Source organism: Brassica rapa, chromosome A06 (genome assembly GCF_000309985.2).
Source record: "Brassica rapa cultivar Chiifu-401-42 chromosome A06, CAAS_Brap_v3.01, whole genome shotgun sequence".
Taxonomy (NCBI): domain Eukaryota; kingdom Viridiplantae; phylum Streptophyta; class Magnoliopsida; order Brassicales; family Brassicaceae; genus Brassica; species Brassica rapa.
Window position 1 is genome coordinate 26,383,417 of NC_024800.2, and position 25,827 is coordinate 26,409,243.

General features: G+C 36.9%; 6 protein-coding genes and 1 non-coding gene across 9 annotated transcripts; 3 read left to right on the forward strand and 4 right to left on the reverse strand.

The window, feature by feature from the left end:
- The first annotated feature begins 584 nt into the window (after positions 1–584).
- On the forward strand, positions 585–3,373 carry LOC103827510. The gene is given in 13 exon segments (XM_009102996.3): positions 585–1,339; positions 1,414–1,463; positions 1,466–1,477; positions 1,557–1,625; positions 1,693–1,771; positions 1,846–1,916; positions 2,000–2,101; positions 2,187–2,276; positions 2,400–2,474; positions 2,670–2,702; positions 2,819–2,899; positions 2,991–3,062; positions 3,138–3,373. Coding segments are annotated over 13 exon segments (831 nt in total). The 5' UTR covers positions 585–1,284; the 3' UTR covers positions 3,180–3,373.
- A 60-nt stretch (positions 3,374–3,433) lies between these two features.
- LOC103827511 (probable pectate lyase 6) lies at positions 3,434–7,962 on the reverse strand. The gene is made up of 4 exons (XM_009102997.3): positions 5,355–7,962; positions 4,542–5,229; positions 3,806–4,048; positions 3,434–3,730 (listed from the first exon to the last, which is right to left on the reverse strand). Exons 1-4 carry the CDS (start codon positions 5,561–5,563, stop codon positions 3,491–3,493), a joined length of 1,380 nt encoding a protein of 459 aa, XP_009101245.1. The 5' UTR covers positions 5,564–7,962; the 3' UTR covers positions 3,434–3,490.
- A 261-nt stretch (positions 7,963–8,223) lies between these two features.
- Positions 8,224–10,632, forward strand: LOC103827512 (protein TWIN LOV 1). 2 transcript variants are annotated; one of them, XM_009102998.2, is made up of 7 exons: positions 8,224–9,150; positions 9,272–9,479; positions 9,571–9,635; positions 9,709–9,788; positions 9,868–9,923; positions 10,016–10,085; positions 10,339–10,631. In XM_009102998.2, exons 1-7 carry the CDS (start codon positions 8,595–8,597, stop codon positions 10,477–10,479), a joined length of 1,176 nt encoding a protein of 391 aa, XP_009101246.1. In that variant the 5' UTR covers positions 8,224–8,594; the 3' UTR covers positions 10,480–10,631. The 2 variants fall into 2 exon arrangements, with proteins under 2 accessions (XP_009101246.1, XP_009101247.1); XM_009102999.2 differs by having other exon boundaries at positions 8,595–9,150; positions 10,022–10,085; positions 10,339–10,632.
- Positions 10,633–10,788: 156 nt separating this feature from the next.
- Positions 10,789–10,861, reverse strand: TRNAA-AGC. The gene has a single exon. It is a non-coding gene; the product is annotated as a tRNA-Ala (tRNA).
- Positions 10,862–10,991: 130 nt separating this feature from the next.
- LOC103827513 lies at positions 10,992–12,418 on the reverse strand. The gene is made up of 2 exons (XM_009103001.3): positions 11,799–12,418; positions 10,992–11,525 (listed from the first exon to the last, which is right to left on the reverse strand). The coding sequence occupies exons 1-2, from the start codon at positions 12,323–12,325 to the stop codon at positions 11,108–11,110; spliced, it is 945 nt and encodes a 314-aa protein (XP_009101249.1). The 5' UTR covers positions 12,326–12,418; the 3' UTR covers positions 10,992–11,107.
- Positions 12,419–12,561: 143 nt separating this feature from the next.
- On the forward strand, positions 12,562–15,095 carry LOC103827514. Its single transcript, XM_009103002.3, has 8 exons — positions 12,562–12,778; positions 12,986–13,054; positions 13,537–13,653; positions 13,843–13,925; positions 14,012–14,087; positions 14,162–14,338; positions 14,420–14,548; positions 14,632–15,095. The coding sequence occupies exons 1-8, from the start codon at positions 12,704–12,706 to the stop codon at positions 14,797–14,799; spliced, it is 894 nt and encodes a 297-aa protein (XP_009101250.1). The 5' UTR covers positions 12,562–12,703; the 3' UTR covers positions 14,800–15,095.
- Positions 15,096–15,436: 341 nt separating this feature from the next.
- On the reverse strand, positions 15,437–24,071 carry LOC103827515 (cullin-associated NEDD8-dissociated protein 1). 2 transcript variants are annotated; one of them, XM_009103003.3, is made up of 29 exons: positions 22,836–24,071; positions 22,599–22,641; positions 22,363–22,520; positions 22,065–22,272; positions 21,659–21,824; positions 21,317–21,446; positions 21,003–21,117; positions 20,651–20,808; positions 20,440–20,563; positions 20,211–20,261; positions 20,058–20,140; positions 19,877–19,961; positions 19,703–19,804; positions 19,515–19,613; positions 19,213–19,323; positions 18,991–19,074; positions 18,645–18,785; positions 18,475–18,567; positions 18,224–18,345; positions 17,968–18,130; positions 17,641–17,880; positions 17,281–17,529; positions 17,026–17,202; positions 16,774–16,920; positions 16,563–16,679; positions 16,312–16,480; positions 16,154–16,231; positions 15,914–16,052; positions 15,437–15,817 (listed from the first exon to the last, which is right to left on the reverse strand). In XM_009103003.3, exons 2-29 carry the CDS (start codon positions 22,632–22,634, stop codon positions 15,721–15,723), a joined length of 3,642 nt encoding a protein of 1,213 aa, XP_009101251.1. In that variant the 5' UTR covers positions 22,635–22,641; positions 22,836–24,071; the 3' UTR covers positions 15,437–15,720. The 2 variants fall into 2 exon arrangements, with proteins under 2 accessions (XP_009101251.1, XP_033128095.1); XM_033272204.1 differs by lacking the exon at positions 22,836–24,071 and having other exon boundaries at positions 22,599–22,660.
- Positions 24,072–25,827: the final 1,756 nt, after the last annotated feature.

Sequence of the window (25,827 nt, forward strand, 5' to 3'; positions counted from 1 at the left end):
CTTATGCTAGCTTGTGGGGCTAGCCAACTTGGTGCAAAAGGGTTTACAAAAGATGATTGAGATGCGCGTGATCAGACACCTTTTGCTAGGCTATTCGTACGGAATTTTAAAGATCTAGGAATATAGACAATATTTTAATAATATTAAATTTCTATTTTATATTAAAATTTAGTTAGTTTTTCTTATTTGTCATATTTTATTAGGTTTGAGACTTTTAGATAGGTTATTGATTTATTATTAATTTCTAACTGATTCGCTAATGTGTTAATTAAAACAATACCCTTAATGAATTTTATATATAACTAAAAACAAATTTTATTTTAATCATATAAAATTTATATATTATATTAATATTAAATATTTGATTCTAAAATAATATAATAAAATTTTAATTTTTTTAAAAAATAAGATAATTCTTATATATATTTTGTTGCTATCTGAAAACAATATTTTTATTATAAAAGTTAAAAAAATACAAAAAGTTATAATTAAATATTATTCAAGAAAAATTATCATTGCACATGGTACAGGAAAACACCTAGTATTATTTGAATTTCAAAAACTATGTGATGCACTGACTTTTGTGACAAATCAAATTTAAGGAACTGGGCAAGAGATTGAGAGGAGGGATGTGGAGAGGTACAAAGAGTCTTCACTTGATGAGTTATAATGGAGCATTGAAGTGCCTTTGTTGTAGTCGTAGGAGTTACACCGGTGAAATTGGGTAGACGAACAGATTTGGAGTCGCTGGAGACGTCTGAGGCGAGTAGGCTAAAGAAAAGGAAGCTATAAGTTATACAATGGACTCACTATTTTGATGGATTTGGATAGTTCGAGACCCATCATCTGAACATTTGCGATGACGTGGTAATTTGATTGGTGGGAAATATTTTGTCATATGTGGCAGTCCTAAGAAGCTTCAAAATTAGTAGCTTTTATATAGTAGGATATATGATTTTATACGCTTGTGTGTGTATCATCAACGGCCCAGACTAGTTTCTTAAAACGACAGCGTTTAGTATAATTAAACGACAGTTTATTTATCAGGCTTGACAGTATATTACAAAATTGGCCCAATAGAGTTAAAATGTACGGTTCAGATTTGTTTATTACGCTTGTGTGCATCATCAACGGCCCATATTTGTTTTAACAAAACGACCCCGTTCCGCAAAACCAGCATTGAGCAGCTTGACAGAGAGGGAGGTTTATTACGCCGGCGAGAGCTAAGTTTCAGACCTCGACGAAGAAGAAGAAGAAGAATAAAGACAACTTCTTTTATCGACCATGGCTATGCAATCCGGTATTGGGTTAACGAGGATTTTGATTCTAGCTGGAGCAGGTAACTAGGGGCTTTACGTTTCTGAGGATTTATCAAACTCTCTTTTGTTGCTTATTGGTTTTCGAATGTGAAAGGTTATACAAGTACAATCCTTGTGAAGAATGGAAAAATGGCGGATCTTTTGGGGGGGAGCTACAGGTAGTAAAGCTTTTAACTTGTTCTTCTAAGTTTTGAATGAGAAGGGTTTAGTAAAAAAGGTTCCTTTTTGTTTTTTAAGTCTTTGGTGAAGCGATTTGAGGGGTCAGGAGATCATTCAGATGACGATTCTGATGACATGGCTACTCAGGTACTGTTGTGTGTGAGTCTTTTTGAGGTGAAGAGATTGTAAAGTAACTAATGTGTTGGGTGTTTAGATGCAACGGTTAGCTATGGAGGTCCGGCAGATGTCCTCATCGCGGCAGATAACTGTCATGAATGGAGGAGCTCAAGGAGGTTTGTTTTTGTTTTGGTATTTTAAAAAGAATGTGTGTGTAGGAATCTCTGACGTTCTCTGCTATGTTTTACAGCTGATTTCACCCCGTTTATAGTCCCGGCAGCGACACTAGGAGCTATAGGTTATGGCTACATGTGGTACAAGGTAAAGTTATTATTACTTGTTTGTTTCTTTGTAACTTGGGAATGATTTCTTTCTATGAAGCTGATGTTTTGTTCCTGTTGTAGGGTATGTCGTTCTCTGACATCATGTGCGTAACAAAGCGGAGCATGGAAGAGGCAGTCTCGAACTTGACTAAGCATTTGGATACTGTTTCTGAAGCTATTTCTGTATGGTGCTTCTTCCATCAGTTTTTGCTGCCTCTTAAAATATGTTCCAATTGTATAGTGATTTTGCTTTTATGTTGTTGGTCAGAATGCTAAGAAGCACTTGACTGAGCGGCTTAAGAGGACGGACGATAAGATGGAATTGCACAAGGATCTCTTAAAGGGAGTCCAGGACAATGTATGAATATTGCATTTAAGTATTAACTAATTTATTTGACCAAAAAAAAAAAAGTATTAACTAATTTCAAGAGTTTTTTTTTAAGGGTGGTATTAATAAGTTTCAGATGGATGGATGGAACAGGTGGGTTTGGCTCTAGAGGATCTTGCTAACATTGGAGATGATTTTGACTCAATGCATAGCATTTTCGGTGGTACGGTACGTGTGAAGCTGTTTTAAAGAACCTTTTATCTGTTTCATTTGACTACCAATAGGGGACTCTTCCTCTTTTTCTTACTTACAACTGAACATTAGCCTAACTAGTGTATATAGCAAACAAAAAAATATATATAGAGAGAGCTTCTAGTGGTGGTTATTTGCATACTGATTCCATCTAAATCTCATGTCTTTCAGGGTGGAAAATTAGATAGTATTGAGTACAAGCAGGTAACTTCATTTCCCTTCTTATCAGCTCAATGACATTTGTAGAGATCATTGCAGAGATAATGTACTTATCTGTCTTCTTCTTATGTTGTTGTTATTTGTTTGTTTTCTCTGGGCAGAATATTGCGAATATGGGTTTAATGTATCTATGCGACTCTATGGGAGGAGAAAGTCACAAGATGCCGGATATTCTGATGCAGGCAAGCATTCTCTTTGAAGATAAATATATGAATGTCCATGCACATAGTTTCATCTTCTCCCTAATGATAACTTGCCACTATGGTATTGCAGGAGAAGCTTCGACTCTCTGGGAAGTTAAACACATGTATAGTCATTACAAACGAAGAAACTTCAACCACAGAGGTATTGTCTGATCAAATACATTTTTATCAAATACAGTCACGGATAGGTTTTGATCTGTGTCTTGACATGTTTCAGGGTTTAAAAGAAAGCGATAAGATAGAGCTACTTGAAGGCTGATTCAGATGGTATCAAATATCATCAAGCCTTGATGATATAATAGATGATAGTATAGGATCTACGGAGACTAGGAGTAACTATTATGTACTGGTGTTTAAACTGAGTTGTCCTTTGGGGCAATAAAGAAGATTGAATAACAAAAAGAATAACATTTTTCTAACAGCCAAAAGAAATGAAGCCTAATGATTTATCCCTACTGCACTATGTGCATACTTAGTTACAATTCTCTTTTTACAGTCTTTTTCTTGTTAGTTACCATAACAAACATGGCACACACACACACACAAACGCGCCAGCAGAGAACTTTTTAATCAGCAGGACTTGCCTGGTGTACAACCAAGCGTACCAGCATCCTTAGTGAGTCTTCTTACACCTGTTCCTGATTGAGGCCGGATCGCAAACTTTCTATGGATTGGGTTTTTCGGGGCAGGGCTCCACGCGTTTGCCCTTCCTGAATTTACAAAGTAAGCTCCGTTCAAGAAGTAATCTCTCTCTGACTGCCAGTTCCATGACTTCCACTCTGTATAAGGCGTATACTCTCTCTTTGTAACCTGCGCTTTGTTTTAAAAAAAGTTGCGTCTCAAATTGTTATGCAGTGATTAGAGAATGTAGTTGTTTTTGTGTACCTGCTTGCAGGTTTCTTTATGAGGAGCAATGAAACGGTTGCCTTGACTTATAATGGTAGGGTTCTTGTTCCCACCAATAGCATACATTTCCCAGTGAGTGTAGTCATTGTTCACTACATGGACCAAACCGTATCTGACCCTTGGCATTCTTTGGACCAATCTCTTACCAAAATGGTTAAACGCAACCGTTATCTGCATTTTCTTGTCGATCACATCCCCGTCTTTACCCCCAAACAACAGCACCTGCACATCCCAAACGCCAAACATGGTAAGGAGAGACGTTTAACAAACATTTAAAAATATATAATCCTTCCGTTCCTAAAAAAATTTATATTCTACGAAAAACTTTTGTTTCAAAATGATACATATTTTATATTAGTTTTTGTCAACTAATAATGAAAAATTGTGAAGTTCAAGAACATTAATTTCATTTTTTTAAATCTTATTGGTTTAAAAATATAGAAAATATAAAATTACAAAAAATTAAGTTTTAATATGTTTTATTAAAAGTGTGAAAATCATAAAAACATGGATCTTTTAGAAACGGAAAGAGTATTACATTGTTTAATTTAAATAATTAGTGAATTAAATCTAAGAGTAAAAACTATAAATTTTATTTAATATTTGCATTAAAAAAATCTAAAAGGACACCTATAATAAAACAAAATTTTAAATCTAAAACGACATTCTTTTGTTTATGTTTCCCATGTGTTGGTTCGGTTTTATGCTACGTTACCTCGTTATGGTCGGTTAAATGGGAGTTGGAGATAGTAATGGCGGTCGATCCCATAATGGCATCGATCATCCCATCAGAACAATGAGTCATGGAGACATGATCGATCCAAATATTCGTGGCTCCGAAAATATTGATCCCATCACCATCACTCTTTGAACGCTGCCCAACATGATGTTCACAGTCTCTGATCATCCCACCAGCCCCACATTTAATGTGTTTGATATGAATATTGTGTATGATCACATTCTTCACGAACTGTAACGTTAAACCTGCACCTCCCATTATATGTACATTCGCTCCTCGACCATCGATAGTTTTATCGTGTGTTATGATCAGTTCTTGCTGCAGTTTTATGATCATGGATCTACCGAATATGATCCATAGCGGTCTGTCGCGAGTCACTGCGTGTCTTAGAGTTCCTGGCTTGGGGTTGATGAGATCGTGGTCAGATGCGTCGGTGACTACGTAGAACTGTCCCTTTTTGCCTCCGGTTGTTTTCCGACCAAATCCTAGGACGCAGTCCGCTAGCTTTTTTCGGTTTTTGTGCCAGTTTTTGTCGCCTCGCCAGCATTTATCGATAGCGTTAAGGGAGTGGTGCCTTCCGCCACGTCTCCTTGTTTTCCGACCGCGTCTAACTTGTCGGAGCTCTCTCCTTGTTCCGTTGTCTGCACCAGTCGTCTCCATTGCTCTGAACAGTGAACAAAAAGAAGAAAACATTAAAAGAAGTTAAGTTTTTATAGAAATCAAGTTTACTTGAGTAAGAAGTTAGGTTTTAAAGACAAATATAACGAGGTTGTTTTTTCGAGAACATACAATGCGGCATGGTGGTTAAAGTGGTCCGTGACGTTAAACGGGTTCGGGTCATAAGATTTTATAGTTTCTCGCAATGCGTCGGTTTGGCGTTGGGTCCAATATTCATCGTATACCGCGACGTGACCTTGAACCGATGGAGCCACGACGGCTAGAGATAACGAGACAAAGGCGAAGACGTAGCTCCCAAGATTCAAATGAGCAGACGCCATTTGAAATCGACGGTGAGTTTTTGTAACTTATTCTGGTGATAGATAACCCTTGGAACTAGGGTCGTCCAAAAAAAAGTTTTCTGGTCGGCCTAGGGTTTAGAAATAGATGATCGGATTCATAGGTTGTTTAAATAACAAGGAACCTGAAAGAGAGGGAAGATGAAAGACATTAATCGAGGATTAACGAATATTAGCAGAGTAGTTATCATGTAACCATTGATTTTTAAAACTTTATTTGTTTTCTTGCAAAACCAATAATAGTTTGGCTGATTCTTTTTATTGTTCTTTCTATGTTTTATCCTTCTTTTGTGGAAGATATTGAGTTATTTTGTGTGGTATTTATATTTTGGGTTTTGTGCTAAAAGCTCTTCTTTTTGTCAGAATTGTTATCAAATGAGTTCAGTAAATAATCGTATAGAAAGATGCTCTAACATATTCTAAAGCGAAAACTTAGTCACATATCATCACAAGACCTTTTGGGATGGACTTTATACGGTATAATTATACCATATCAAGAGATCAACGTTGCTCTTCCGCCCACACTGATCGATTACAAAAGAAAACCTGGAAACTGAATACTGCTCTCGAGATACATCATTTCCTATAGAGAATGCTATCACATGCATTGGCGGTTGGAACCACATTAGGATGTTGATGTTGCACGGGTGAAGAATCCATGGTACTAGTTCTCAGAAAAAAAAAAGAAAAATCCATGGTACTATTTCTTGAAGTGTATTTATGCACATGCATGTTGGAATGGATCCCCTATTACAAATGAGATTCTCTTGGATTCTACTAGTTCTTTTGAAGACAAATTTCAAGCAGTGTTAGATTGTTATAGTAATATAAATCTCTCTCATCAGTCATCAGTTGAGAAAACTAATTAATAATATGGATTCTTTGAAGAGTAGGAAGAGTTGAAATCTCCTTTTACAATATAAAAGCAGAACAGTGGATCGTGCTAAGATTGCCATTACAAACTGAATATATGCAACAACGTCTTGATGAAAAGAAATCCACATGTACAGTTTGAAAGTGATAATAAAACGGTATTCAATCTACTTTAATTAATGTGATTGAAATCAATTTAATTAGATTCGTTAGGTCTATTGATGGACTTGCAAGATGTTCTAACCAAGCAGGTGATTATCCTGTTAAACTGAATTATAGTTCCTTTGTTTCCATCATGCGTTGAAACAATTTTCCTTGACGATCAGTCAATTTTTAGTTAATGAAACAACTAGTTAAAGAAAAACAATTAAAACATTTAAGACGTGTTTGGTGGTGGTGGCCAGGGTAATGCAGTCCAATGGGCTGAACTAAGTTTTTGGTCCAGTCCATAAAAGTGATGAGTGAATGACACGTGTTATCATGTTGAGATGATAGACAGTGTAATTTGCCGCGTAAGCGAATTTGCTTCGATTCGATACTCAAGTGAAAGCCACACGTCATTGAAAATGGATAAGTATGGACAGTCAGATTCCTTGTCGTTTTCTTGTATTTGCTTACGTGGAATCTCGGTTTATAGGACCCCACGCTCCTAATATCAGATGTGATTAAATTGACAGGAAATATATGAACAAAAAGATTAGCCGACACATCCGGTGTGATTTTTATCATTAATCCTGATAACCACTATTTTTTTTCTTATCACACTGCCATTTTGAATTCAGAACATTTCCAATGATATGTTTACAATAAAAAATAAAATAGAAATCCAATTGACTCCAATAAATGATAACTAAAACATTTTTTTAACTTTAAATATAAAATACTATATATTCCTTTTTTGAGAAAATATTACTTTAAATGTAAAAAGAATATATATTCCTTCAAATATGGAGAAAATAGTTTAGCAAAAAACATAGAGAAAATAATATTTTTAATAAAAAATGGAGAAGGATTTGAGTAAGATTCTCTTTTCTAAATATTACTACAGAGAAGATATGGATTTTTCAGACTAACTAAATTTTGTTTTCATATTATTATTATATATATTTTTGTAAATAATATACAAAAAACTGTTTTTTAAAGTAGAATTTGGATGGTTGGATCAGAAATGAATAGTAAGGTCATCTCCAACCCAATTCCAAAACACTATTTTATTGTGATTTTGACACAAAAATTTTTTCCAACCCAACACTAAAAATCACACCATTTTAGTGCAACACTATAATTTCACACCAAATTTGGTGTGATACTATTCACCACACTAAAACACTATTCATCCCATTAAAACACTATTAATTTATTTTATTAATAAAATAGATAATTAAATAAATGATAAATAAAAACATAAATATATATAATATTATAAATAACTTTTAATGTGAAGTTTAGTGTTATGGTTGGAGAAAAACTTTTTTTTTAGTATTGAAATTACATTAAAATAGTGTGATTTTGACACTAAAAAATAATATTATAGGTTGGAGATGCTCTAAGAAGTACACTTATCCTACTTGAGCTCTTCTGCCCCACTAATAAAACCTTGTAGTTATCCTAAATCCGTGTGGATAATTGTTGATAATGACATATAATTATAGTAACTACTAGCTGTTACTCCAATCATAAAACAAAACAAAGCTGTCACATATAACCAAAAAAATATCTAAATTTAAAAAATGGTTTAATACAGAACAGAACCGTCCCCTCTTCCAATAGCCACAGAATCACACAAGAAAATAAAATATCAGAGAGACAACGAGAGAATCATCAGAAGAAAGAAGAAAGAAGAAAGTTTCTTCTACCCAAGATTACATCAATCGACGCTAACTCCTCCTCGATTATCTTCTTCTTCTTCTTCATTCACTGTCACTTCCTTATCCGAAATTGTGTAAAGCTTCGATTTTTTTCTTTCTCAATGGGTTTTCTTGAGTCCCGATTGAAATTGTAATCTGGGTTTTCGTGTTCCGATCAAACCCAAGAAGAAAGGTTTAAACTTTCGCTCTAAAACCCACATGGGATTGGCACTGAATAGTAGAAGAAGAAGAAGAAGAACAGTGATACCAGTCATCGAGTGTTCGCTACGACTATGTCCATAACCCAATCTTCAGCATCGCTTTTCACCACCGCCACCGAGGAGAAAGAAGGAGCCTTTAGCGCCCGTTACTCGCTATGGATCAAAGAAGCTTTAGACGAGCTTCCCCACAGCTTCACAATCACCGACCCGTTTATCTCGGGTCACCCGATCGTTTTCGCCAGCCCCGGGTTTCTCAAAATGACCGGGTACTCGCGAGAGGAGGTCATCGGGAGAAACGGGAGGGCCTTTCAGGGTCCCAAGACAAATCGGAGATCGATCATGGAGATTCGCGAGGCGATTCGTGAGGAGAGACCCGTTCAAGTGAGCATCTTGAATTACCGAAAATCCGGATCGCCGTTTTGGATGTTGTTCCATATGATTCCTGTTTTCGGGAATGACGACGGGAGAGTGATCCATTTCGTCGCGGTTCAGGTCCCAATCTCGGGACGGAAGATGAGAAACGGGTCGGGTTGTTCAGAAATGGTGTTTGGTTCTTGTCGGAGAGAGGTTTGTTTAGGTAGTTACGTGCATCAGGAACGAGCGTTGCCAGTGGAGTGCGATGAACAAGGTACATGCCTGTAACTTGTTCGATGAAATTACTCAGAGAGCTTTCTTAAATCGGCTTTGTTAACGAATGATCTAATTATTGTTAAGCGGGTTGCTTTCTAAATCATTGTTTACGAATGTAGAGTTAGAGAACTGGGAACACTGTGAGGCGAGCGAGTCCGAGAAGCTTAAATCTGTTGAAGCAGTTGGCAATGTATTATCTGTTTTGACGCGTTACAGCGAGTTCGCTGGCAGATTAGTTTGTGGGAAGCGGAGCTGTTTGCGTGTTGCAGATTGCTTAAGCTCGTCGTTAGTTATATCTCTTGGTAGAATCAAACAAAGTTTCGTATTGTGAGTTTTTTTTTATCTTCTTTTGTTATGGAGTTACTGTCTGCTATACTATAGATTTTTTTCCCGTGACATTCGTATGGTAACTTTGCAGAACCAACCCATGCTTACCGGATATGCCTGTCGTTTATGCTAGTGATGCCTTTTTGACATTGACTGGTGAGTGTCTGAAATAAGTAAACTTTTAATCAGATCATGGCACTGTTCTTATTTATGTAACTCATGTTTATAGGTTACAAGAGACATGAAGTGTTGGGACAAAACTGTAGATTTCTGAGTGGGGTTGATACTGATTCCTCAGTACTCTACGAGGTAGTGATTTCGTTTTCACTTTTGAATAATAATGCACTGCGACTTTCATGTGATTGGAAGTTTATAAATGTTGGTTTAGATGAAGGAATGCATCCTAAAGGGGAAACCATGCACAGTGCAAATACTAAATTACAGGTTGAAGATTTGTATTCCTTCAAAACATTTTGTAAGAGAGTTCTTGTTTGTTTTATTTATTTATTTTCCTGATCATTTATGGTTTTGATCAGTAACAGAAAAGATAAGAGCACGTTCTGGAATCTTCTTCACATATCGCCAGTTCGTAATGCTTCAGGCAAGGTAAAATCCCATTTCTTTGTAGTGGCGTTGTCTGGTTTCTATGCAGAATCTTGATTTTATATTCAAAATTAAAAAAGAAAGGAAGTGCAGTTTGGGTTCTGTTTTTTTTTGGGATATAATAAACCGGATATGGAAAAAACAATCATAACGGTTTAGTTCCACTATGGTTTATTTTCGAATTGATTATGGTTTGGAGTTTGAGAGTTCAGTGATCTGATGTTTCTCTGTTTTTCTTGTTCATGTTTGGTTTCAGACAGCATATTTTGTAGGGGTTCAGATGGAAGCAAGTTGCAAAGATATTGAAAGTAAAGAACTGAGACCGGAGACAAGGCAGCTGAGTGTGGTTGGTGCGGTTAGAGTTGCGGTGAGGAGCTCTTTCATGGTGACTTGTTGATAGTTATTTCGCCACGAAGAAAAATGTATTTTAGAGAGAGGTAGAAACAATATGAAGTGAATTTAACGCAACATCTCTATAATAAAGTATAAATTATTGTACATGAACATAAAGTCTTTATTGAGACAGTTAAAACTTGTGGTCTTTTTTTATGTGTTCGAAATTTTCAAAACAGAGAGATGGTAATATAAAAAGAGGGTAAGTAATCAAGTTGTGTGCAATCCCAAGCATGCCGGGTTTTACAAGAAAACGGACTATAGTTAAGGCTCCTACAGAGTAAATGGGCTTTTGCACTGACAAGAAAAAGAATGGAGATGCGGGGTATCGATCCCCGTACCTCTCGCATGCTAAGCGAGCGCTCTACCATCTGAGCTACATCCCCTTTTGCTTAACAACAGCATAGAATATTATATATTATATGGTATTATAATTTTCCTGAACTGATAATTGAAATCTTCTTATAGCAAAGTGTCTGATAAATGACATGATTTGAATACCAGTAAGGATTTTTTTATAAAAGAAGATAGAATTGAGGAAAAGAAGGAGACCAAAACATCTTTCGATTCTTCACAAAAGAACCAAGAACCATAATAATACGTGAAGAACTCTTCTTCAATGTAAAGCCAATTCAAGGCAAAGACGGTCTTATAGACTTGCTAATGTTCCTGAGAACACTCCACATAACTGTCGATACAAAGAAGAGAAGAATACCAGCAACAACGGCTTCTTTAAAACCAAGATTCACCAGCAAGTTCACAAGCAGCCCCGCTAACACAACCCCACAGAAGTTAGCAGAGACAGCAGACCAGAAGGGCATGTCGAGGATCGACGCTATTATAGCTCCTGTCCAAGCACCGGTCCCAGGGAATGGAACAGCTACAAAGAGCATAAGTCCTAGCCACTGGAACTCTTCCACAGGCCCAGCTTTCTCTTTAGCGCTTTTCAATAATATTGCAAGTAATTTGGAAGCTGTCTGGCTCTTACCCGCTAAGAAAGTCACCACCTTTTTGAGGTAAAGTATGATGAATGGAACCGGAACCATGTTGCTGCAAAAACCCAAAAACATTGTCACTTCTTTTTCGTTTATACAAATGAAATGTTTGCTCTAACTTATCATTATTACAAGACTCGATCTCATTCAAGCTCACATTATTTCAAATAAAAATAACATAAAGTGTGCACCTCCTCAAACAAGACACATTGTAAATGTCACACACAAGTTATTCAATCTCTATCACAGATTCAACTAATAACAGACACGTGTAATCCTCAAACACAAAAGAACATTTCAGACAAAACTAATCACCAAGAAGACTAACCCGAGAACAGAGAAGAAAGTGAGAGACATAGGTTTAAGCTGCATCCAGTAACCGACGGGAATAGCACCACGAAGCTCGATAACCGGAAGCGTGGCTAAAGCGAACACCACAGCTTCGTCCGGCCAGCCAAAGCGGCGGAGAGCGGCGGCGATTCTGAGACCAAAGCTTGATGATTTGATGGAATCAGCGGCGGCTTTGGCATCGCCGGACCTAGCGAACCAAAGCAAAGAGAGAGAGGCCCAGAAGACAAGGCATATCGCGAATTTAACTGGGTTTACGCCGATAGATGGAAGCTGGATGATGCTTTCGTTTCCTTCTTCATTGGGTTTTCCGAGAAACCCATCTGGAGAAGAAGAAGAGGAGGAGCATCTGGTGAAGTTACGGCGTAGTGGGTGGAAAAGACTGAAACTTTGAGTCAATACTCGTGGAGAAATAGAAGATGAGTAAGCTCGAGTGGGTGATGAAGTAAGGAGATGTGGTTTTGTGGATGAGGAAGGTAGAGTGAAAGGAGAGATTGAAATCGTCATTTGTGGATTCAGCTCTGATTCTTCATTACAGGCTTGAACAAGTATGACTGCAATTATCGGACCGGAACCTTTATCAGTTTGGTCGGAAAATAGTTAATCGGGGGGAGGGGGTATTATTGAACTAAATATTTATTTTGGATACATTTATGAACTTTCTTAAGTTGAGGGTTATTATTGAAATTAAAAGAAACTTGCCGGTTCGCGTTCGGGTGTTAATATCTAGCGAGTGCAAAACGGCGTGCAGTTTTTGTTAGTATAAACAGAACAATAAGTAGAGCTTCCTTCTTCCTTCTCTCTAAAATATCTTTGGCGACGAAGAAGAACATTGGTGAGGAGGAAAGATTCGATTCGATTCGAAGCTTGAGTTTGGAGAAGAAGATGGAGGGAGAAGAAGAAGTGAGCATCAAAGAGTTAGCTTCCAATCTCACTACCTACAAAGAGCAGCTCCAACAGGTGAATAACTGTTTAATCTCTTCTTCTTTTTCAGGGATTTGGGGCTTTAGAATCGAATTATTCTTGCTTGAGAATTGGTGAAGAACAAATTGAATTGAGGCAGATTAGAGTTATTAGAGGATGCTTCAAATTAGGGTTTCGTTGAGTGTTGTTTTTTGTGAAGTAGAATGATAATCTGATTGAGAAGTTACACTCTTTTTGGGGCAGGTGAGGCAGCTTTTGTCGCAAGACCCTAGAAACTCTGAATATGCTGACATGGAAAAGGAGCTTAAAGAGGTGATCCATCACACATCCTTCCTTCTCCATCTTACTTTTGCAAACTATCAAATCTTTATGTCTCTATTGTCCACGTCATTGTGTTCGTGAGTGAAAGTAGATTATGTTAGTTGAGCATCTAGGTATCATGTCCTTTTATGTTTTCCATTCCCTCCCTCTTTTGAAGGATTCAGCATCTTGCTTGCTCGAATTAGCAACCTCATTTAACAGCTAATCATCATACTGTGGAGCTAGGTCTCACATTTGTTATCTGAAAGGTGAGTATATTTGAGTGCTCTTCCCTGGGAGAATTAGCGAGGAATTCATCATTATTTCTTATCTTGGTTGTTGTGCAGGTGTGCTATTATGGGTCTTGATTACCACTCTGCTTCCTGATTTCTCCCTGAAGTTCTATTTCTGATATAAATCTTAATAAACATTTCTTGTGGTGAAATTGCTGGCATCCTCTATGCTCTCTGACACACTTGTTTTTCACCACGTAGGTGATTGCATTGACTGAAGAACTTCTTGCAACCGCTAAGCAAAATGAGATTCCTCTTTCAGATGCTGGAGCAACCCCTGAATCACCCGATTTACTTGAGGGTGCTTGGCAAAAGATGGTATGTTTATTTCTGTTATCTCATCTCTTCTCCTTTTGTCATTTTACCTGAAAAATGCGGCTACGTGATTATTTTAGTCAGTTCTTCTTAGCAGGACTGATGTGATATGTAAACCTTGATCCATGTTACTCCAAAGTCCACTACATGTTTTAGTCACTAGGCGTGATTGTTTTCCATTTTCTTATACAGGAATCAAGGAATGACCCAATACATGAGGGTAAGTTCCCCATTGGAACAAAAGTTCAAGCTGTCTATAGCTACGATGGCGAGTGGTATGTCTGAAAAAACTCTCTGGTCTCTTGTAATTTGTCTTCTTTCCCATATTTTTGTTTGTTTGTTTGATAAGTTAAATGTTCAGGTATGATGCGACTATTGAGGCGCATACTATAAATGGCTATTTTGTTTCGTATAATGAGTGGGGTAACAAGGAAGAGGTAATGCTTCTGTTCCCGTTTGTGTTTTTCTATTAAACAAAAACTAATGTTGAGGTTGCCTTGTTTTAATATAGGTTGATCCAGATAATGTGAGGGCAATAGAGACCAATGCCCTCTTGGAAGCTGAAAGAATAGCTGAAGCTGCGAAGAACGCACTCAAAAGAAAGGTTGAGCAAGCTGCGAGTTCTGATTATCAATCCAAAACTCTACCGGCAAAGCTTAAAATCGATCCTAATGATCCCGAGGATGTGGTAAGTCAAAGATGATGTGTGATTATTTCATTTTTCTGGTCTGTCTTGTTTATGAGATCTCTCGCTTATTGTTTTTTGCAGAAAATTGCAAAGCGTAAGAAGATACATGCTTTCAAGTCAAAGGCGAGGCAGGAGCAACTCGAGGTTACACAGAACAAGAAACAGAATGCGTGGCAACAGTTTCAGACGACTAAAGCCAAAACTAAAAAGGTTAAAAAATATTCGGAATTTGGATAGATCTTCTTTCTTTGCCTGTTCTGTGATTCTGAGATGGGGTTTGGTTTGGTTGGCAGGTAGGGTTTTTTACAGGGAGGAAGAAAGAGAGTATATTCAAATCACCAGAGGATCCATTTGGAAAAGTGGGTGTGATTGGAAGTGGAAAAGGTTTGACTGATTTCCAAAAGCGAGAGAAGCATCTTCATCTCAAGTCTGGTAATGATGCTGAGGGTTCTAATGAATAAGAGAAGAGATTTTATGTTACTAAAGGATTTTCAGCTACTTACTTGAGTATCAATTGTTCCCCCCCCCCCCCTCTCGAATAAACCTCTTAAAGCAGAAGATCTAAAAACCCTTGTGGATTTTCTGCTCTTTTGTAAGTTGAATCAAAGATTAGCTATTTCCTATTGGGTGGTGTTGTTTCCCTTTGTTTAGTTGACAATAGAGTAGAGTCGACCAATCCAATTGAGTGCAATGCTTATCTTGTTTCCCTGTCCTGTCACTGTTTGCTATCAAATTGGGATTTTTTACCTTTTGCAAACTGCGATGTTATACTCCAAAGTAATATTGGGTCTATTGAAGTATTTGTCTGATTTCTTTTCCTCTACTCATTCTATTCATAAAGAGAGTACGTATTTAAAGATTTATCAGACGAGCTCTCTTGGGGTACAACATTCAGCAAAAGAATGATAAAAATATCAAAAGATGCAGCCTGTTTTGCGAGCCAGTCTGCACTCGGTTGCCTTCTCTTCCAGTTAAGTATTTGTCAATTTAGTCTGCGACATATAACATGTGCCGTTTCCCATAGTTTCATACTGCCTGAGCTTATGAGTTCACTTGCACATCATCTCATTCTTTACTAGTTATTGAAAAATCAAACAATAGAAGACTAAAATCATTCACCGTCGCAAAAATGCAATACTTGCAAAGCATATCAATAACTCAAACAAAGGTTTAATAAAAAAAACTTTTACTATTGCAAAAGTAAAAACAAAAAAGATTTCTTTTTAAATGACAGTCTGAACAATATAATCATTGTTCGCGACAAAGAAAAAAACTATGTTCTCATTTTTTCCATGTACCCTCTTGAAGTAATTGTCTCATCTCAGGCAGAGGAATTCATCATCGACCACCTTTTTTATGTAGTAACACAACATACAAACTCTTTACTCGTTGCGGATTGTCTGGTACTTTCCCCACAATCGTTCAGACCTCTTCATGTCAGCCATTAAGCTCTTGAACTTGTGGCTATAATCCACTCCACTGTTTGACATTTCACATTTAATTCAAAGAAAAGAATGATCAGATCAGTTTCGTACTTAACGCAAAAGAGAAAAATCATAATCTTAAAGAAGATACCTGATCCGATCCAAAGATGAGATAGCACGAAGAGCACTTCTGATCATGTCTTCATTACGGTCATGCTCTTGCTTCACTGCATCTTGCTTTGGCTTGAAATTTATTGTTTTTTGCAGGGGTTCCACAAGCGAATCCAGTACTTGAGAGAAACATCATGACAAAATGAAGACACATTTAAACAAATCTCTATTTTTTCTTTTCCAATTTAGAAACAATGATTTTGGAAGCTATTTAACATACCAGCTAGCACGGCTGAGGGGCATTTATCCGCTAGGAGTGAGAGTATGAGATGACACAGCATCTTCAGATCGTAATGATCTGCATAAACAGATATTTATGTTATAAAGAAATTACACCATAGGTTAATTATCATATGAAAGAGATATAGACAAACCCACCTTCTAGTCCGGATTTGAGGAAAGGAATAATGAAAGAAGACGGATTCAGTTGATCAAGACAGCTATCGAGTAGAGTAAATACACATTCAAAAGCTGCTTTCCTCAATTCAAGCCCATCATCTACAACGTGCTTGAATGGCCCTAGATCAACCGTTCTTATTAATTCTTTCTGCAAAACAAAACTTCCGAGTTATTATGATATATGACAACAATTGTGTTATACATCACTAAGACCCTTTAACATAAATTACCTTAATAACGGTTTGATCATAAAGAAGCGGTAACAATTCAGGGAGGAGTCCTTTAATAAGGTTTGGTTTATAGTGAGCAAATGTACTCAGTGCTGACACAGCTGCACGCCTCACATGCTGCATAAACCATAGAACCGGAGAAAATTTTTATGATTAGTCACAGCAAAATCATTTTGTTATCATCGAACGGGGTTGATTTTAATTGACTTACCCTGTCACCATCTTTAATTAGCATGAGGAAAGAAGAAATCTCAGGGAAGATGATTTCATCTAATTTCTCAGGCCGTTCCACTACAGAATATTTCACAGCGGTAACAACAGTCGCACGAGTAAAAGCGGCTTGGCTAGTCGTCCTTACCTATAAAGTTCAGAATGCAACACAAAGAATTGTCCATCGTTAAATCATGACGGAAAATGAGTAAATGCAGATAGTTAGATTGATCTGTATCACTTCTCTAGCTACCTTAAGTGCAGGGACCAGTTTCTCAGGTTCTATCAACGCCATTTTTCCCAAGCATTCAGCAACAACATTCCTTACACCCTCTTCCTCGCTTTCACAGTGGTTAAACAGTAAAGCAAGTATTTTCTCAACACTACAATTCTGGAAGTCCGCTTTATCAACAGACTGCCTCACGATCACCTGAAAAAACGGGGTAACAATATATCAAATCCAGTAAACCATGTAATTTGACACTATACTTAGTTCAGTAAAACTCACCTCCTTGAGTGAATGAAGAAGAATATATTGTTTTTTCTGTTGATTATCAATCTGGTTCAAGATAAAAGGTAAATAATTGGGTAGATTGCCAACAGCAATGTTTCCAAGAGCATATGAAGCCGCAGACTTTATTTCTTCAAAGGGAGATTGGAAAGACTCAATGACTATCGTTTCAATGCCAGCATGTGCGCTTAGATCTTTCCTTCTCCCAATCTCACCAAGAGACAACAGGGCAAGGTGCTGTTTTGCCTGCACGAGAAAATCCACCACCACAAAAATTAGCTGTAGATCTATAAAGGAAAATAAGCTCGACTTTAATCCCTAATAGTTCGCACACTAATACAAAATCAGAAAGCTTACTGTGTTTGTGCCGCTGTCATCTTTAAGTATTTCCATTAGCATTTTAACCGTAGAAGAACAATTCTTATCACCTGCCGCGAGACAAAGAACCGCGACACACTGTGCAATTGAATATAATGCTTGCTTTGGGACACCTCCAGACTGAGGAGAAGGTTTAGCGCAGGAAAGTAATGAGTCCAGCAAGGTGTAGAAACTCGTATTTGCATGATAAACCAAAGCTTCAAAGAATCCTTGCAAAGCCTGTGTCAAGCGTTCAAGAAATCATTTCCGTTTTGTATTTTGATCTCAGGCAAAGTATAAAAAAATTCAAACAAAACGACGAGTTACCAAAAGTGCTTGACCCTGGAGCAATGGGCTTTTAACTAAAGTTATTGCCTGCGGAAGAACTTTGTTGCGAACCGCCAAACTGATATTTTCACTACAACTCTTTCCAGTCATCAGAGTGCAGCAGAGTTCAAGCGCAAGAGCTGTCATGTGGAGATCCGAAACACTGGAAAGACAGATGAAGTCATTTTTCTAATAAAACAACCAACCCAGAAAGTAAAAAAGTAAAGAACGTTAGGAAAATTCTGGACAAACAGACCTTATCAGAGACGAAAGCTCCACAACAATAACTTCATAAGCATCTGAGACAATCTTATCTCCATACGCTGTTACCAAGGTATTCATGGTGATCAGTGTTGCTTGCCTTAGCACCCGATTAGCCTGTTATACAACAACATTAATACAAATTGCCTAAGTACCAGATATTGTATTCAGGGATATTTTCCACTGATCATGAACAGTAGAAGGAAATTGATAACAATTAGATATTGTTGCAAAAAAGCCATATACCTTTCTCAAGAATCCAGTTAGTTCAGCAATCAAATTGACCAAAACACATGACAGATCAATGTGCAGCGGAGAAGTGGCAATGACAGCAAATGCCTGCATTGGTTAACAGGATCACAGACATGAGCTAAAAAGTTCGGAAATAAAAACGTCAACAGAAGAACGAGAACAACCTTTACTGCTGTGAGGCGAGTGATTTCGTTTCCCATTCGGTCAACAAGCACAGGAAGGCATGAAGGTAATTCTTTTCTGAGTTCATCGCCAAAAGTTGAAATAACGAGACCCATGCAGGTAATAGCACACTCCTTGACCTCCTGTTGAAGCGAAGTGAGAGTTTAAGAAACATAAATAGTACAATACAAACACATCAATCTGCTTCAGTTATCCAAATTCTGTAATTACTCATAAAGACAAACTAAAAAATTTTACAGAGAAAAATATTCAGATCTAAAGCCTCCAAAACGCAGGGATATTAAAAACTATTAATAATAAATAAAAAGGGGGATTCATGCCACAAACCTGGTCCTGGTCTTGATTTGTCAAGCGAGACATTATGGCATTGTAGATTGGATGAACAAATGGTTTAAAATCAAAGCCCATACTCTGAACCACAGAAAAGAAAATTTCAGATGCAAGGATCTGTGGGTTGTGTATGGTTTGAATAATAAGTATCTAGAGAACAGACTGACTCGGCAAGTTAATAAAAAATGTCTCAATGAAGTGAGAATGTGAGATACCCACCTGAGTACTTGGACGGACTACTCTAACAAGTTCCCCACAAACCCTTAATGCCTCAGCGGTCACCTTGTAATAGCGTTCTCCAACAGCAGCTAAAACAGGACTGGAGAGAGCCTAGATTAACATAGGAGTTGGAAGAGTCAGTCAAATCAACCCGCATCGGTTGTTTATGTTCATCTTTTGGGTCAAAGGTTGTTGATGTTCATTTTTTTGAAGACTAAGGGTTTTGAAGTATTGGGACTCAACAACAATCCCTGAACATTTTGATAATATTTCAATGGACTAAACCATAAAACGTTTCCAACCTTAATGTAAGGATGAAAAACAGGAGGCGCATGCGATGCCAAGACTAACTTTGTGAAGACAAGAGCTTCGATTTTCAAGTTTGATGTAGAAGATTTATCCTGGAGGGAAAAAAACAGGAAACATGAGCAAATGAACAAAAAACAACACTGAAAGTACATAAATAAATATACTGAACATCCCGACTAACGTTTAGTGCTCTTTCAATTCCAGGAACTAGCGAACCAATATGATCAGCAAGGCAGTCAGGCAAGACGACCACAAGCTCTCTCAAAACAGAGAATGCTCCAACCTGCAGATAGTTACGGAGTTACTAAAACATTAAATAGGAACCAAACCAAACGGAGAGTTCATACTTCCGTACCTTTGTCTTAACAGACTTCTCACGCAGTTGCCTATTAATGGATTTCACAATCTTTGAGACTTCTTGCTTCAGTAGCCATTTAGGACTGCTTTAAACAAAGTTATATATTTAGTCAGCATGGATTCATTAGTAACGTGACAGACATCCATACTGATGGAGTGAAAGGGTGCAGAAGATTTGCCTTGATTCATCTGTGTCAGTTTGACCTTTTGTCACATTTCCTGTTTGTCGTAACAGATCAATGAATGTGTTGAAAACATCCATCTGTAACACAGTACCTCGGATCAGTAACCATATAGCAATGCAGGATAACTAATTTATTTATTTTACATACCTTCACATTTTCCTCCCTTTCCTTAAATCTATCAATTAGTTTCGGGCATGCCTGCACAAGAATAAATTTATTACTTAATTTCTCAACAGTGAAGACTACAGTAGAATTTCATTCCTAACATGATTAAACACAATAATAATGCCAGACTATCAACGGAAGTAAAAGATGATTTTTCTTGTAAAAAAAAATGTATAATCCTCTTGGTCATAACTAAGAAAAAGATGTATACCTCTTGATATACTTTAGAGATCATCTCAGAACGAGACACTATTAATCCCGCCAAGCATTTCGCTGCAGCTCTCCTAACTTTCCAGCTGGCATCCTCATCATCCGTGTACTCATTTGCACTCTCGCTGTGAGGGAAAAAGACATATATCACTGAGACAATGGTGCACTGTAAGGGGATAGGACTCGGATCCAATGTTTATATCAGAACTTACTCATCGTCTTCGTCTTCAGGAGTCTCACCATCAGTATCTTCATCCATGTTGTCCGTAAAATTCGGGTCATAACATATATATTCCAAAGTGAGATTTAAAATTTCATCACAATACGGTGAGATGTCTCTTGGACATCGTAGCAAGAAACTTTCAAGTGCCTGCAGTTGAATTTCAGAACGGGCATATTATCACCAATCATACCACTTAATTGAAGCTTGATAAATATTTAAATCCCAATTTCATACGACAGAATAAGAGAAAAGAGGCTACAAGCACGCCTACGTAATTATCCATTGGATAAGAAAACAAAGATTACGTCTAGTGACAAAGTAGAATAGGAATCTCAGTTGACCTGTAAGCTATATTCCCGGAGCTCCTCATCATTTTCTGAAGCGCTGGTGCAGTAATCGATCAATACTGGAACAGTGTTACCAAGATGAGTCCCAAATCGGTATCCGACAGCACGGCTAAAAACAAAAAAAACGTATTAAATAACATTACACAAATGGCAAGCCTAATAATAGATATGTATGGTAAACCATGCATCCCACTCAATAAATAGGTACAAAACCACAACTAACAGAAACATATGATAAAACTGCAGTATTACATTGGTAAGAAGTTAAAGACAAATACCACAACCAAGAACGATAGAAAAGGAAGTACCTTATTGCTCCAATCATTTGTATATTGGTGCGTGTAATCTCCGATTTAGCATTCTTGTTACTTAGGTTTTTCACAACTTTAACTGTCGCCTTTGCGAGCAAATCATCAGACAGACTCGACGCAAGAGATGCTGGACCCAAAAAAATTAAAAATTTAATGAGAAATCAGATATCCAACATTGAGTTAGGAGTTCTACATAAGACTGGGGAGAACACAAATGGAGCAGAATATATCGTTTGAACCAGCGTTGGTATCACATGAACTGACACCAACAACTGAGGAAAGCTGTCAATTAAGCCTCATGAGCTAGAATCTGGTTTCAAACAAATTTTGTTAACTTACCAATGCATGTAACAGTCTTCTTCCTGACTGTGGCTTGGTTACAGTCCAATTGCAATAACAGTGTATTCAGTAGCTTCTCGTGATCATCTGCCATTAAACTTCCATATTTTTGAACAACATCACACATGATCTCAAGACATTCACACTTAATCCCTTGGCTCATTTCCTTCAGAAGCAAGCCAGCAGAAAGTTAGTCATCTCAGATTTCGTAGGGTACGCAAATAATTATAAGCGCGCACTGTTCTCTGGTTTACTAAGAGCTATTCAGAAAGAGCTATTAAACTATAACAGCGCCAACAATACTTTAACCTAAGATCAATTCCACTATAAGTATCAATCCATCTATTGTGTACTTGTGGCATATACAATCGAAAAAAAAGAAGGAATAGGCCTCCCAGAAACTAACCTGGCCACTTATACCTCCAATCATTAGTGGAGTTAGAGTAACAAGAATAGATGGAGCGAGCGAAGGAGCAACTTGAGCGACAACAGTCCTGAGAGCTATGCTTGCGGTATCACGGTGTTGGTCTTTCCCATGCAGCAGTTTATCACATAAATTGTTGGTCATCTCCACAACACGCTCTTCTCCGACCTTCTTCACCAATGGAGCAAGACTGGAAGCAAAAAGAAACACACCAAGAGTCGGATATGGAAGAGAGAGAGAGAGAGAGAAAACCAAAAGATGCAGAGAGAAGAAAGCTAACCACTTAACAGCCAATCCAGAAACATCATCGAGCTGTTGCAATATGATGCTGGACAATCTCATCTCCAGGTCCGAGTCGAGTTTAAAGGAGTCTTTATTCAACTCATTGAGCAAGTCAGAGGTCGCCATATATCTATAGTCTTTATCTTTACCCGTCATCTGAACATTGAAACACGAAAAGTGAATCTAATCATCAAAATCAAAAGTGAGCTTAGTTCGAAATAGCTGATGAAAGACCTTTTCAATGATTCCAGAGAGTTGTAAGTTCGCCATCTTCCAACTGCAATCAAACATTGGGACTTAAAACGCTTTCACAGAAACCATATCAGCAGGAGGAGCGATGCAACTCTCACAAGCTCTCTAACAAACTGTGAAGATCGCAAAGAAGAAGCTCCGTTCTACAAATCCAACTACCTAAGACGACTACGTGTGCGAATACCAAACGAGTTAGTCACACGAGGAGGAAACCCTAACCTGAGAAGAAGAAATCGACGGCGACGGGAACAGAGCAGTGAGAGGTTTCGATCTTACGGTGTGTGAAGTTGCAAAGTAATTAAGGATTGGAGGGCCACAACTGTAATTAAGCGTTTTTTTTTTGTTCTCTCAAAAATATATTTAATACTTTTTGTCCAAACAAATTTTTTTTTTTTTTTACAACAATCCAAACAAATTTTATTTGTTAACTTTTTTTGGGTAGTATTTGATTTTAGGGCTTATTTAGGGAATAACCAAAAAAAAAAGAGAAATTAGATTTTTAGAGAGAGAAAAGAGAGAGATAGGAAGAGAAAAGAGGAGAGAGGGTGGAATTTTAGTTAGATAGTGAATTTTGTTTTTTTTCTTAGCTATTGGGTGCAATTTCTCTTGATTTTATTCCATAAGTCTATTGTTATTTTGAGGTGCCATAACAAAAGAAAAGAAACATGATTGTTGATTACGGAACAAGCAAAAGCCGTTCAATTTCACTTTTTGCACAGATAATCTAATGGTAAACTGAAAGTGAGTGTGATCGAGTCCAATCGTTAGTTCATTTACACACTCGCGTAGCTTTCTACACACACGCGTAGCTTCTAATACGATCGAGATCCAATCATTACGTAAATATTATTACATGAGATACATTTTTATTACAATATTTTGGTACATATATCTTCTAATACCAAACTGGAATGATAATTTAGCTGAAAAGACAAACAAAAGAAAACTCAAATTTCATAAACATTAAGTAGTTTTACAGGAAAACAGAAGGAAGAAAAGCACGCTAAGGAAATTTTTTCCATTTACTCACAAACTTCGCAGTGTTTCCATTTTCCACAATGTAAAGTCCATCATTTTTAGCAACAAATGAGAGTAATCCTTTCTTACATGGAAGATTTGAAAAGCTTGTTATCGCCAAAATACTATATTAATCCAACGGTGAAGATCCTTTATAAATCGAAAATATCAAAGTTTTTGGATTGCCCCCACCAGTATCATAGTTGTGTTTCGCATCAAATTTTAATTCTCCGCTTTCAACCATAGGAGATCCCCAACGATATTTCAGAATTTGACCAGGACCGAGTTTATTTTGAAGTTCCAACTTTTGATTGTGGCATACTAATGGTAGCAATGGTAGCGCTTCACCCAATCCAATACACATAGCAGCAACAGTAACTGACAGAAAAGGTATGATGTTCTTCATTTATCTTTTGAACAAAAGAATATTTTTGAATTAGTATGAATATAAAACATCAAAAAGTGTAGTATTTAAACACAAAAATAGCATCGCAAGCGTACTTTTCGCTTAGCTATAAATAACTTTATGACTTTATCTAAATTTAAGCACAAACATAAACCAATTACTTCTATGGCCAAAAAAAAAGAGTCCGATGTCGAAAAGCAAGGTTGGCCGATAAAATTAAACAATATATATTAGAGAAATTACGTATTTATTTACCAATTAGTTACATGCTTAAAGACAAAATAACCAATCATAATTGGCATTTATCATTTATACATGACAATTTGATCTATAAATAAGAAATTATATTTCATTAAATTTATAAAACATACATTATTTCACATATCATCCAAAAATACACATAAACCAAAACAATTCCTAAGATTGCTAAGTCAAGGAACTTCATCTTCAATCTTCAAAAAAAATCCAAAGATCACCTGCAAGGACAAAGCGGTGCACCATACGAATCTTTATGCTCAGCCATACCCTGTTCCCAGAAACAGCCACTTCATTAGTTAAGAGCTAGAGGTGGAAATGTTCACATGCATAGACTCAATTTCTTGAGCAGATTCCACATCAAGATTTCTAAAATAGCTACTGTATAAATCAAGAAAACAAGGCCAAACATCTTCTGGCAAGTGTTATCTACAAGTAGAAAGAACCAATCTCGATCCAAATCATATATAATCTTTGAACAAAGAAGAGAAAGTTGGAGACTTTAAGGTTAATTTACTGAAGTAACTCCGAAGTAATTCCCTGAGTCAAGCTCTTCTTGTGACTTTGTGAGTTTAGTCAGGTTTATCACGATTCAAGGAGAGAGAGTGTTCAATTGCGGGTGAGTGGAGACGACAGAGCTCGAGATCGAGCAAAGGGGAAACGCAGAGAAGAGACTCAGAGGAGGAAATAGAGTACGAGATGGGACAGGCATAAAAGTTGCAATGGCATGCCCCTCAATTTCTCATCTATTCTTTACAGATGATAGTCTCTTCTTTTATAAATCACAAAATGAGGAGTCCCAAAAAAATATTCAGGATTTTAAAAGAATACGAAGCGGTATCAGATCAACATATAAATTTCAAAAAATCTTCGATTTAGTTCAGTCATAAGATTGAAAAACCCATCAAACATGAATTGAGAAATATTCTAAGGATACAAAATGTAAGTGGAATGTGATCATATTTGGATATCCCTAAAAATCTAGGAGGGTTGCTTGGTTTACTTTTGGTTTATTTAATGAGAAAAGTACGAGAGAAGTGTGTACTTGATGTAAAATTTTACAAAAAAATATTATGTCCAAGAAAATGTTTATGTTTCAATAAGAGAGATGTTAATATTGTAATAAATGTCAGTTATGATTAATTATTTTGTCAATAAACATGTAACTAATTAGTAAATAAATATGTAATTTTCTCTAATATATATTGTTTAATTTTATCGGCCAACCTTGCTTTTCGACATCGGACTCTTTTTTTTTAGCCATAGAAGTAATTGGTTTATGTTTGTGCTTAAATTTAGATAAAGCCATAAAGTTATTTATAGCTAAGCGAAAATACGTTTGCGATGCTATTTTTTGTGTTTAAATACTACACTTTTTGATGTTTTGTATTCATACTAATTCAAAATATTCTTTTGTTCAAAAGAAAAATGAAGAATTTCATACCTTTTGTGTCAGTTACTGTTTGCTGCTATGTATATTGGATTGGGTGAAGCGCTACCGTCAGTATGCAACAGTCGAATGGTAGAAATTCA

What these genes read in the sequence shown, in the direction of transcription:
- LOC103827511 (XM_009102997.3), bottom strand. Translation starts at nt 5,563, where the DNA reads ATGGCGTCTGCTCATTTGAATCTTGGGAGCTACGTCTTCGCCTTTGTC. An exon ending in ATTTAACCGACCATAACGAG is followed by an intron (nt 4,049 to 4,541) that starts GTAACGTAGCAT and finishes TGGGATGTGCAG; the next exon opens with GTGCTGTTGTTTGGGGGTAA. An exon ending in ATAAAGAAACCTGCAAGCAG is followed by an intron (nt 3,731 to 3,805) that starts GTACACAAAAAC and finishes AACAAAGCGCAG; the next exon opens with GTTACAAAGAGAGAGTATAC.
- LOC103827512 (XM_009102998.2), top strand. Translation starts at nt 8,595, where the DNA reads ATGTCCATAACCCAATCTTCAGCATCGCTTTTCACCACCGCCACCGAG. An exon ending in AGTGGAGTGCGATGAACAAG is followed by an intron (nt 9,151 to 9,271) that starts GTACATGCCTGT and finishes TTACGAATGTAG; the next exon opens with AGTTAGAGAACTGGGAACAC. An exon ending in GTGCAAATACTAAATTACAG is followed by an intron (nt 9,924 to 10,015) that starts GTTGAAGATTTG and finishes GGTTTTGATCAG; the next exon opens with TAACAGAAAAGATAAGAGCA.
- LOC103827513 (XM_009103001.3), bottom strand. Translation starts at nt 12,325, where the DNA reads ATGACGATTTCAATCTCTCCTTTCACTCTACCTTCCTCATCCACAAAA. An exon ending in ACTTTCTTCTCTGTTCTCGG is followed by an intron (nt 11,526 to 11,798) that starts GTTAGTCTTCTT and finishes GGGTTTTTGCAG; the next exon opens with CAACATGGTTCCGGTTCCAT.
- LOC103827514 (XM_009103002.3), top strand. Translation starts at nt 12,704, where the DNA reads ATGGAGGGAGAAGAAGAAGTGAGCATCAAAGAGTTAGCTTCCAATCTC. An exon ending in AGGGTGCTTGGCAAAAGATG is followed by an intron (nt 13,654 to 13,842) that starts GTATGTTTATTT and finishes TTTCTTATACAG; the next exon opens with GAATCAAGGAATGACCCAAT. An exon ending in CTAAAGCCAAAACTAAAAAG is followed by an intron (nt 14,549 to 14,631) that starts GTTAAAAAATAT and finishes TTTGGTTGGCAG; the next exon opens with GTAGGGTTTTTTACAGGGAG.
- LOC103827515 (XM_033272204.1), bottom strand. Translation starts at nt 22,655, where the DNA reads ATGTTTGATTGCAGTTGGAAGATGGCGAACTTACAACTCTCTGGAATC. An exon ending in TCTCTGGAATCATTGAAAAG is followed by an intron (nt 22,521 to 22,598) that starts GTCTTTCATCAG and finishes TTCAATGTTCAG; the next exon opens with ATGACGGGTAAAGATAAAGA. An exon ending in TAGTCCGTCCAAGTACTCAG is followed by an intron (nt 19,075 to 19,212) that starts GTGGGTATCTCA and finishes TCTGTGGTTCAG; the next exon opens with AGTATGGGCTTTGATTTTAA.